A 12,721-nucleotide genomic window follows, 5' to 3' on the forward strand; every position below is an offset into this window, starting at 1 on the left:
GGCTGTCTTTTCGGAATGTGACAGAGAGCATTGGAGTGTAGAGAGAGATGCTAGCCTGCTTATTTGATTTGTATGTTTTTGTGACAGTTGGTAACATTCTCCTGAAATTTGTGTCAGCTTTTGAATTATTTTAATTCCCAACCGCATCTCAGTAGCAGTGTAGATGGTACCTTTTTTTATTCATAACTTACTTCCCACCAGTAAGAAATATGCAGAGAGAAGACCTCATCTCTTCCAGAAAAATTTTTCCTGTTTGCTACGTTGTTTTGTGTTTTACTGCTGCCATTGGTCTTTGTGTCAACAAAGACTGATCTTAATAAACCTGGAACAGCTATTGTGATACGAAAATTGTGTGATTGTTTAAGGAAAAGAAAACGAGGCTGGGCAGTATAATTAGCTGTGAAGATAACTGCAAGATAAGGCAAGAATGATTGGGATGTGCACCGAAGTCAGAACAGAGAACCGGTTCAGAAGAATGGGAAAGTGTTGACTTGATACTAGAAGTCAGAATACATTCACTGTAGTATTTTTGTACTGACTAGCAACTGAATTGTCTCACACTCTCAATATTTCTCTTTTTGAAGGAATATTTTCATGTAGTACTTTTCCTATTGCTATGTATTGTCTAACATCAGTTGATGATAAACCGTCCTGTGCCACTTTTGAAAAGCTTAAGGGATACTCTTTTGCTTCAGGGTGTTTTTTTGCAGTGTGCTAAATACCATTTTATGTCCCTGAGTTTATAAAATGGGTAGATAAACTTCTTACTCACTTTGGTTTTAAATCTGTTAACTGTCTGTGTCTTCACTGTAGAGGACGGGCAGCTTTTTGTGTGGGGTGACAATTCAGAAGGTCAGATTGGCTTGGCTGATGAAGCCTGTGTCAGTGTCCCTCGCCAAGTGGACGTTGGAAAACCTGTTTCTTCTATATCCTGTGGATATTATCACTCTGCCTTGGTAACAGGTAAGAGAATGGAAATGGTGGTGAGTGCAGACAAGTCAATGGTTCTCTTTGTAAAGGTAGCTACTGAGACATTCATTACTTTTGAAACCAGATGTGCCATACTTGTTAGAAACTGCCTTGTGACAGAAAGTCATCTGTGTAATTTTGTATTGCATTCAGAGATTCTGCCAGAGACTCATTCTCTCAAATGTAGTCCTAATTGATTTATTTGGGATTACTCGTATGTAATCTACTTTATAATTGTTTATTACTGTAGAATTAATAAAACCATGAGAAAAAAATGCAGTTAATTTTCTGCATTTGTACAGTATTGTGCAAAAGTATATTAGTAAGAGTAACTATCTTATCACACTTTGTTTACATGAAGGTTATGATAAATGTTGTAGATTAATACTATGGTTTCAATAATCCAGCTTTTTATTTTTTTGTCTTCATCAAATAATTGTCCTTGTCTTCTTTAGAAATATAAATATTGATTTGACTTACTATGTTTTGAGGAAAAAATAATCTCATATGCTAGCAGTGCGAGGTATTTGTCAAAGTTTCATGTTATGTCTTAAATTCTAATTTTTGTAACCAGGCAGTATACAATATGAGGAGAAGCATATACTGCAGTGAGCCAGTGTCCCATCTGTGAACCAGCCCACCTCTCTGTTGCCTGCCTCCTTTCTTCTCTAAGCTCTCTTATTTTCCACAGTAATGATGCCACTCATTTTTTAATACTGCCAGGATGGGTGAATTTATCAGTTGGTATTGATGGTATTACACATGAGCAGCCATAAATTCCTCTCAGCCATATTTACTTTATTAAGTTTCAAATTTTAGTCCCCACAGAGTAATTAAGTATTTCAAAGGATCAGTGGTTTTGATTGTAAAGCTTTTAATGGATACCCAGGAACTATTCCATCAGATACTTTTCTTAGGTTACTTGATAAATATTACAATAAATGTTACTTACAATATGGATGCTGAATTACAGTAAGTGAGTGAAATGCCCCTGACTGATCAGGAGCTCAGCACCTGTTAGGAAATCTACAGCTTCTTGAACTCAAATTAAATGAAAAAAAAAAAAAAAAAAGAAAAAGGTCCTTACTTCAGGAATATATTAAGAAGGTGTATTTCTGCCTTAGAGCCAAGAGCTAAGGCTCTGACAAGGCTGCAGTGGGATGTGACAGAAGTTCTCATTAGAAGAAGGGTTGAGGACAAGCATTGAAAAGCAAGGAGAGAGCAGTGTGTGCCAAGTGCTCTATGGAAGTGGAAACTTTTAATGGAAGGGGATGAGCAAAGAGGATTAGGGTAGCAGCTGGGTAAGAAGAATGGAGCCTCTTAAAATATTAATCGCTAGATGAACTGGTTATCACCTGAAAATGGGGAACTGTTGAACCCATTACTATTTAAATAGGACTGAGTGTGAGATGGAAAATTTTGATTTTCAACCTCTGTGTCTGCAAATCCTACACAAGTTTGGCTTCGATCTGTCTTGCTGAAACTAGTGACACACAAGTGGCCTGTTTTGTGGTGAAAGGGCAAGTGTTTTTTTATTTTTTTCCTTTGTGCTCTTGCTGACAGTTATATTTGACTGACACTTCTAACTACCATAGAAATTTCGTGTTAGACATCTGGTTACTTTTACTGAATTCATCTTCTGTTGCACTGGTGTCAGTGTGTATCTAGGCAGTGTTTAAAAAGAAAGCTTATGCATTTAATCAAAGTGTAACATAGTCATAGATTATTTTAGCTGTGAAGTTAGCCATTAAATTATGAATTTTGCAGTTCTGCAAGCTGAGTCAGTTTAAGTAAAAATATTGTTACCTTATTTTTTTTACAGCCTAATTAGGAAGGAGGTCAAGGTGCTATGCTGTTAAAAGGTTTTTCTTTTAAAAAGGGATTCTTTTAGTATTACTGGAGTTCTTTTTTAACTTACAGAAAGCACTTCCCTGTAGGACTTGCTGGGCTGGCTCAGAACAGTGATTCAAATTCTCCGTATTCTGCCTCTGAGAAGTGGTAGAACATAGCAAACTAGATAATTATGGAGTATTTGGAATATTCATAATACAGAAATAGGGGTTTGGTTTCGTTTTTCTCCAAATTGCCAGTTAGCTGTTGAATTGCCAGTTAGCTGTTGAATTATCCCTTGAAGTGTGTTTAAAAGTTTGCCTAGCACAAGGAGTTCTCTATGCATTTTTATTGTATGATTTTATCTTGTATACTAAGATTTAGAGTGATTAGTGTTATTTTAGTGCATAATTTTGGAGGAAATATCTTGAAAATAAACTGTTTCTGTATTTCCAGAAATGAAATATGAACTGTTCAAGTGAGTGTGTAATCTGTATTAATTCCTTCAACATAATAAAGTAGACCAGAGGAACTGTTATAGGTTGTGGTTGCTGTTAGTGTGGAAGAAATGGGAGAAATACTGTTAATAGAAAGCTTTCAACACCTGTAACTTATCAGTTATTAGAATACCGTAGAATTACTACATGACTTTTACATAAAAAAGCATCAAATAATATGTTATCTTTATTATTAAAACATAATTGCAGGATGTAGGACTTGATTCATGTTGTCAGGCTGAACTGATGAGCATGGCGTCATATGGTTCCCTTTCTTAATATATTTACATTTGACATAAGCTTTCTACTGGCTAAGTGAACTGTTAGCATTACAGGCATATCTGGGTTAAAACTGAAAGGTGGTTAATGAGGCTACTGGAATAAATAGTGTGGTCACAGAGTGCCCTCTCCAGGGCAGGATGTTGATTGATAAGAGATTATTGAGAAAAAAAAATCACAAAGTATGGATTCCAGCTTTTTTTTTTTTTTAACAAATGCTGTTATTTCTTCAAAACAGCTGGTTTTAAAAATATTTATTTAGTAGGCTTTTGTCTTTGAGGTGTTTTAACTACTATAAAGCCAAGTGCAATGTCAGTAAAAAGCAGAGTGGAATCCTGATGCAAACTTTTAGTAGATAAGTGTGTTTAATGGAAATTGTACAGCATTCAATCATCTGAAATTATACTTCAGTTCTGCAGCTCTCCACCCACCCGTGATGCTTCTCTTATCTAGTAGTTCCAAAACGATCATTTATTATCTTTCTTACTTTTGCTTTTTAGAATGCCTTTTTTGCAAATGATAATTCAACTACTAAACATCAGACACCTCTCTTGTACCATGTACATTTTGGTCCCCACTGATGCCAAAAGTAGGTGTAGAATAGAAGAACATAATATATCCTGAGCTATTTTTAATAAAATACACTTCTGAAATTTAAACTGGGCATAAGCATGGGCCATGACTACCTCATTTCCATATGCAAATTCCGAAGCTGGTGTGGTTACTTGCTTGATTTTTGAAAAATGATTATTTGTTCTCTTTTCCTCTCACTTTGCATTCTTCAGAGTTCCACTGAAGATCGGCAAAAATTTACCATTTCCAGCCTTGTTGAGAACTTTTTCCCGTATCTGTTTCCTTTTCTTTCTTTTTGCAGAGATGTTAGGTCCCCATATTAGCGGTACGTCTCAAACAAAGCAACAGAAAAACAAAAAGCTGAAAGAGTGAAAAAGTGTAGCAATGATTTAGAATCCATATACAGATCTTTATTTGGCTAGTCTTTGACCACACTCACTGAAGATGGGACAGTTTTTCAGAAAACATTAAGCTTGGTAAGCATTTATAGCTCATTTGTCCACTGGAGGAGATGTAGAGCAGGAAAAGCAAATATATCTAACCACTGCTCTGGTGTCTACACCAGAATTAGATTTGTGGAAGCAGAAAGGAATTGCATGTGTTAGACCTCTTCTAGTGTTTTCCATGCCTGAACTATACTGTAAGCAAGGTCAAGACAGATTCTTACTGAGAAGATGTCTTTTCATAGAGAGCTTTGTGAGTTCCAGACACTTCCATGCTGGTAATTTCAGAGCTTGTGGTAGTTTCAACCAATTTGGTCTTGAATAAATAACTGATTTTCTTTTTCTTTTCTTCATTCAGGGGATCATAGAGTGGTCCAATTCTTTTGTCTGCTGCCCTCACTGGCCACCAGCCAGCTCTCATATCTTCTGTCATCTGCAGTATGTGCACTTGCCTTTGAGAGACAGAGATGGTTTTCCATTTGCTTGCCCATTTCCTTGACATGCTCCTGTGGCCTAAAGTTTAATGGTAAAGAAAATGTGCCACACTAGGGAAAGTTCAACTTGTGGGAACGTGACTCACATGAGAAGAGAAAATTATATAACTAGATTCCATTGTGAACAGGATGTCCTTAAAATGCAGATGTACTGCACACATGAAGCATTCAAAATTTATCTGGTTTTGACTGGGTTATTTTTATGCTTGATAGCTATTCTTCATAGGTTTTAGACTACTATTTGCCTTAAGTGTATGCGTAATGTATTCAAAAATTGCTTTAATAAATGCGTTTATCTTTGTTAGCTGGTTTATTAAGTTGAAAAAATGTAATAAAATTGATTAGTTTGGGAAGTCAATGGGAGCTGGGCCATTTGAATCTCTAATCCTATTAATTAGATTGTGATTGGATTAATATTTGCAGTGAAGTAGTGTTTAAAAAGAAGTGCTGGTGTCTTCAAAGACAACTGCATAAGTACTTAAATCCCAAGTGCGTTCAGGGGTTTATCAGCTTGTTCCTTGAAGTATATGGCAGACCAAAGGGTGTTAAAACAATACTTACCTTCCAAACTAAACAGATTTCTTCTTGCTGTTGGATTTTTTCGTTTGTTTCTCTGTACTTAGCATCCCAAATAAAATCTCTTTTTGTCAATGGAATTGACAAATTTGGTTACAGAAAACCTCACATTGCAGTTGGTTTTTTGTTGTTGTTGATTGGACTACTCTTTCAGAATAGAAAATTGATGCTTCTGCAAATAATGGCAAAGTATCATCTTGTTCAGAGTCTGTCTGCATAAAGGTGTAAGAATAAAGGTCAGCATTAAAATAGAAAAGCAAACTGAACAGAGAAGCCTACTTACAGTCCATAGTTTAGAAATGAAATTAAATGAAATATACTTTTTTTGCTGCTGAGCTCATTCGCTACTTCTTAAAAAAAAAACACATATTGAAATAGTTGCAAAGTGCCTCCTAAGAAGTGTAGAAGAACGCAGCGAAGGTATTTTTGCACAGATACGTTCAAGTAAATGAAGTGTTGTAATATTATTGGAGTAGGTTGTGCAGGAAAGAATCTGTCAGAACAGTAGAGAAATGACATCTGGGAGGGTGAGGTTACACCTCTGATGCTGGGAGCTGGAGGTGCAGCTGCTGTCCCATTGTGTTGTCTTGCTGAAGAGGACGTAGCTTGGCGAATAGATCCTGAGGGGCTGCACTTAATGCCCTGAGCCTCCGACACCCTGCAGGACACCTGGCATGGAGTAGGGCTGCATTATTGTCCTTCCCCCATTGCCCCCTCTATGCAGTTGGAGCATTCAGTAAAGAGAGCAGTAAGTCCTGTCGCTAGCCTTAGCAGCCCAGGAGTATGGTCCTTCAACAGTCTCTGCTGTTGTGATCTTGGAAAATACAGAAACCATATGAAATAGTCTGGGGTGTCTTTGACTAAGGCAGAGGCTAAATTTCTTAGGTCTTTTAAACCTTACAGGTAAATATTGTGACATCAAAATTAGGTTGTAAATTTTTAGTGGAAGTGCTGAATTGGAAGTTTATGTTGCGTTATGACCCATTTTCCCTTTAAAACAGGAATTTGGCTTTTATGGAAAAAAGTTCTTGTTACAGTTTTTGCTCTTTGAGTATGTCATTTTTTTTTTCAGAATTTTCAGATTTATTGATGAATTTATGGATTTAAAATAACTCAAGGCTGAGGTATCTTAAAAAATGCATAACCTCTTTTTTTTTTTTTCATGAATGAATGAACTTGAATGTTTAGGTTTGAATGAACTTTACCATAAAGTAAGAGACATACTCCAGATTCTCCCTATAGTTAAAATTCATATTGAAAAGCTATCCTCAGGCTTCCTTTGAAGAAAATAGATCATAATTTAGACCTTTTTTTTTTGCTTATTGTGGGCTGTCTGTACCAAAGGTAACACATCACAGATCATCACGACTGCTTCCTCTGAGAGGGTGAGAGGAGAAGTACTGCTTTATTAAAAGACATGGTAGTTTAAGGGTTTGCAGAATCCATCAAAGACCTCCTGATGGAGGATCTTGGCAAAAGCAGTCTGTGCTGCTCTGTTCCATGCACCTGCTACTGTAGTCACTCTTTAGCACAAACTAATCAAGAGTCGAGTGCCACGAAGGAAAAAAAAAATCCATATATCACTGGCAAAAGAGTTTTCCAAGAAAAACATTTTGAATCTGGTTTATCTAATGGATTTACCAGACGAGTTAAATAGAAATGTATTACTACTACTTGTCACACAGTTACACAACATGGAGATGCAGTTTTGCAATCTGAAATTCTTGTCCAGTTTTTATTCATGCACAAGGAGTTTTAGATTGCCAGACTAAAACTCGTGAAGATTCAGTAAAAATGACACATTTCTTACTGACACCAGTTTTGACTTTCTCATAATCAGAATTAAAAATTTGGAAAGATACGATTACTTTTCTTTCTTGGCTTGATATGCCCAGGTTTTAATAAACTTCATTTTGAATCATATCTTTCAATTTTTACTAACTTCGTTTTAATAATTTGACTAATCTTACTTGCTTTTTAAAATGCATATGTAGCTTCACTTTTTCTACTTTACATTTTTATGCATGTTTACTTCTCTCTCTTCCACATTTCCTATTTCTGTTTAGGCTTATTTCTTTGGTCATTGTCACTGTCCTTAAAATTCCCAAATTTTAAATTGTGGCTGACAATTCATAGCATTTGAATGAGAATCTCCTAGATACTTGTGTGTCATGCTTCTAAATGATCTAAATGATGTAAGTTTGTGAACACCATATGTATCCCTCTGAAAAGACTATATGTATCCCTCTGAAAGTAAAAGTACATTTTGTATTGAAGTACAAATCTGCATGTTTCTAAAAATATGCTAGATGGGTGCTTCTGATGACCGAGCTTTAATAATGGAGTATACGCCTGGGGTTTGTTATTATGTTGATTATGTAAATGTAGCTATATCTTCAAATTTCCTTTAGCAGGCAGCTCCTAAACTAGTTTAAACATTCCTTTATCTTGCGAGTATGTACATGTGAGAGTTCTGTTTATCTTTGTGGTTTATTATGTCCAACTGGGATTAAAACCAAACTTTTTCTTACATAATATGAGTATGATGTGTATGATGATTTTTTTGTTAAGAAACTTCAAATTCACATTGTGGGCCACAATTTGATATGAAGACACTACATCTTTTTCAGGAGTAGAGAACACTCAGCTTTTAACTGGAAGCTTTCCTGGCAGTAAGGAAATGTTTTCTACCTAAACCTCGCTCTGACCTATTAGAATAGTTGGAGGCCCCATAGCACAGAAAATCAGAAATGTAGATGTAGATAAATTGTGTGTGTGTATATATATATAAAGTAGATAAATGTAGATAAATTCTAAGTATAGCAATGAAAATGTGTTTTACATGTTTTAACTGTGGTAGAAGGATATATAGAATGCTTTCATGAATGGTAATTCAGACTAACATAGAAGTGAAAAAGTAAAGGGAGTGATTGGAAAAGATAAAACAGGGGAAACTAGAAAGTAAAACAGATTTGGGATTGAACAGGTTTTGAATGGAATTCTTAAAAGGTCGGGTGTGAATGAGAAGGGTCTTGTTGTATGATTATGTACCTGATGAGAAAGAAGTTACAGGAAGAGATCTGTGAAGACCTCATAGCATTTTTTTTTCACTTAATTCTGGTGGAGTTATTGCTATGAACCACTGCTGCATTATTGTTGTTGGATATATAGTACTTTTCTTGCTGTCCAAACCACACATATTTTCACGTCATTTACTCTGGGTTTTTTGTGTTTTTTTTTTTTTTTTTTTACTTTGTATCTTACAAGAAGAAAGCATGGATTTTCCATCAAAATTCCATGCAAAAAAATCTGTTTTGAGATTCTTAAAAACAACTTCAGTTGACATAAATACTGATTATGGAAGGAATTACAACCTCACAGAAGCAGGATGTATATGGTCTTGTTCTTCTCTTGGCTAGATTCCTTGCCGGCTAAATATTGTGGCTTCCCCCTTGGAGAGGGCTAAAATCTAGCCCCTTCTCATTCCATCAAAGCAGACAGCTTTGCACATCTGTTTGGACATTATACTAATATGCTGAACAGTCCCATAATGTTCATACATTTTCCTGTCTTACTGATTTGTGTCTGCAGCAGTCTTGACAATAAACCCTTGCTTCTGAGTGCATGCTGGAAATCCTGCTCTTTTCTGTATTTTCACAGGAGATGGCGAGCTCTATACTTTTGGAGAACCTGAAAATGGGAAACTGGGATTATTGCCTGAACAGCTGAAGAACAATAGAGTCCCACAGCCTGTACTGGGAATTATGGAAAAGGTTAATAAGGTTGCTTGTGGTGGAGAACACACAGTGGTGCTGACTGGTATGCAATTTAACTGACTTTTTCTTTCAGCCTTTTAACTCAATTGGTAAACTCAATTTACTTTAAAGAATTTATATCCCACTGGAATGTAAGTTGCTGCAGTGATCCTAACTGGAAGGCCATTGTACACCTAGGAGGCAGGAATCCACGTGACAGTGCAGGCCTGTGGTGCGCGTGGTTTGATGTTCAGGGCTGTGCTGCACACTCCCTTGGCTACAGGATAGACTTAGCCAGCTAATTGTAACAGAGGAGCTGACAGGCAGCTTCTGCTTGCTACCACAAGTTACACCACTTGTGTGTCCTTGCCTTTATCTAAACCTTCAGCAGCAGGATCCCATGTGAATGACCCATTTATTTGACAGTATAAATGATGAATAGAGTTGGTTTGTTCATAAGAAAATCCTGTGAGAGCTCAAATGACCAAAATGGGGTAACCTCCCACAGCTGAGATCTGCACAGCATGCTGTGCCTGGCTGAAGGCTCAATTCCGCACAGATTGGGATTCCCAGCATCTGAAGGGATATAAGATTATTGATACCATCTTCTGTTTCTTTATAGTCTTAGTTCCAATAACATTTTAAGAGGTACTTCAGAGAGTCTGAGCGGCTTTCTCACTGGAATTGTAACAAGCTAGCACCTCTAGTGCAACATGGATGATTGATATTTCTTTGCTCTGAGGAGCTTGAACCGAGTACTGTTGTGAGGGGGGAAATTTTAGAAGGAGGCTTCTATTCTGTGGTAAATTTAAATGGCCTTGAACATATAGGAAGTAATTTTTCAAGTAGCTGTCTGTTAATAGTGATGGAGATACATGATCTCTTGAATGCCTAAATGGATTAAGTATCTCTTCTTGTGATACAGAATTTGCCTGAGACTTTAAGCAGAATTTTTAGCTATAGAAACAGGTAGGATGCATAGATATCAGTTCTTAAATCTGTATTTTGAAGATGCTAAAAAGACATCTCTTGTCAATTTGGTGGCATGCCTTCCAGCTTATGTAACCAGCATTTCTAAACTACAAACTGAAAATCTAAATGAGGAAGATTGTAAGTAATATGATGTGGTATTGTGCTGCAAGCCACTGTAGAGAGTAAAGTGGAAGTGATGTTCTGGGTAAGGTTATGTGTGACGATGAGACAAGCTGCAAGACTCTAGGTAGGTTAAAACTCCTTTGGGAAAACTAGGAAGAGGAAATAACAGCAGCCAATTCAGGAAATAATGCAAACATTTGTCTACATTTCAATGCCTTTGTCTCCCTTCTTGCACCAACATACAGTCTTAGCCTGGCAGTATTCTATGTCATAAAATAAATTTCTTTACATGAAACCAGATTATCATTAGTAGGAAAAAAAATGACCATAAATTTGCAGCCAGCAAATGTATAAATCATAGCATGGTTTTATGGATTATAAAGTGAAGTTCTGCAGAAAGGATTTGATTATCATTATTGATTATTTTTTAACCATAAATCTGAAGCAAAACAATAGATATTTTGTTTTAATGGTATTTCATGTGATAAAATTTCATTGTAACAAATGGCTGTTACAAAGATTTAGCAGGAAGATGTAGATGTGGATGGCATCATCAGTTTACTTAAAGCTGTACAAGAAAAATCTGTACGAGAAAAAAGAGGCAAAAATATAAATGTGAAAAAACAAATACAGTGAAGAGAGCAGCATAGTACATCAGTGTCTCAGTATGTAAGATTTACTTGCCTATGGAAGTACATTTTGTAGTAGGAGGCAAATAAGAAATTTAGTGCTGACTTAGCTTGTAGTTGCTGATCAAAGTGTTGAGTGCCAGAAGATCCAGTTGAGTCAAGAGAAGAGAAAAAGAATATCCAACAAAATACATTTTCCTGAAGATAAATAGTCATTGTGATAAAAGTAAAAGGTCAGATAGATGTTTTTTTAAATGTGATTCAGCTGTTAATAAATAGGTTACAGCTCTGAATGTCTGCCTAAGACACTTAGGATGAAAGAGTAGAGGATGGTGGAAATACTGTCTCAAGTGAAAGATACTTCGTCATGAGTGTTGACATATGGAAATTTTTCTGACTCAAAATTTGGGAAAAAAAATGGGAAAAGAGATAGATATGGACACTGTAATTATTTAAAAAATGAGTGTAGCAAGCACACATTATAAACCTTTCACCAGAAACTTGAAATCTGTACTGAAGTGTATATTGCATCTTGAGATGAAGTGGTATGACCACAAATGGAGAATTCTGATGAAGGATATATCTTTAAAGAAGAACAGAAACATATATACCTCATTTATAGCTCATTTTCCTAAATTAAGAAAGTAGTACAATTTTGATGAAATTCTGAATTTCATGTATCATCTTCTTTGAAAATGGTTCCTGCATGGCTTTAGTAACGCAACATTTACGGATTCAGTTTTCATCTTTTCAGGGTCTTTCATCTTTTTTTCAAGGTGTGTTATTTCAATCTTAAAAAATAAGTGAGGGTCTGACTGTTGTATACTCTGTTGTGTCATCTATCTGATTTGGCATAGGAACAGTATAGGAGAAAACGTCACTTGGAGAAACGGTTGCACATCTTGGCTCTTTTATTGTCATCAGTTCTGCTTAGGCTTTATCAAATCAGAAGAAAGCATAATCCAGTTATTTTCCTGAATGCAATGCAAGTTTCTTCCTGACTCTCATACGTAATTAGTCTATTCCAAGGCACTTCATTTGGTTTCTTTTTTATGACTGTCTTATCTATTCCGTTCGCAATTTTGTATGGTAAGAACCACTGTTATTTGGGTTATTAAATCAAGCTACTGTTTAGAGTCTCTCCAGCAAGTATCAGAGTAAATGGTAGAAAGTATATATTAAAATAATTAATGTTTTGGCTCTGAAACTCCAAAGCGTGAAACTTTTTTTTTTTTTTTTACTAGAGAACAGAAAATTTAACTATTTAATTATTTTGAAAAAACTTTTTAAAGATACAAGGTTTAAGAAATGCTGGATATCGTATTGGAAACCATCTTCTTTACAAGTCTTATTGTTACCTTCTGCCTGTAATATTTGCAGTTCTGCAGAATAAACAGAATCACAGTTAAAATTTCTATCATGTAAAAGGTTTCCCTCACTGTAGCAGCATAAACCTATTCCTTTCATGACAGTCCTATCCACCAGTTCAAGGTGGTCATACGCTCATCCCAGACGACTTCTCTCAGAGACTAAAAAAAAAATGCATCCACTGCCCACAGTGCTTGGAAATGCTTCCTGCTG

At 35.9% G+C, this 12,721-nt stretch overlaps 1 protein-coding gene across 1 annotated transcript in view; it reads left to right on the forward strand.

The window, feature by feature from the left end:
* RPGR (retinitis pigmentosa GTPase regulator) overlaps nucleotides 1-12,721 on the forward strand; it is a gene marked incomplete at both ends in the record, with an annotated part of 32,525 nt that overhangs the window by 11,018 nt on the left and 8,786 nt on the right. Inside the window, 2 exons of the mRNA XM_008939785.1 lie at nucleotides 814-963; nucleotides 9,322-9,480. Coding sequence (XP_008938033.1) covers nucleotides 814-963; nucleotides 9,322-9,480 — 309 coding nt within the window. The remainder of the gene's footprint in view (nucleotides 1-813; nucleotides 964-9,321; nucleotides 9,481-12,721) is intronic.

Source organism: Merops nubicus, unplaced genomic scaffold (assembly GCF_000691845.1).
Source record: "Merops nubicus isolate BGI_N331 unplaced genomic scaffold, ASM69184v1 scaffold32194, whole genome shotgun sequence".
Lineage (NCBI taxonomy): Eukaryota > Metazoa > Chordata > Aves > Coraciiformes > Meropidae > Merops > Merops nubicus.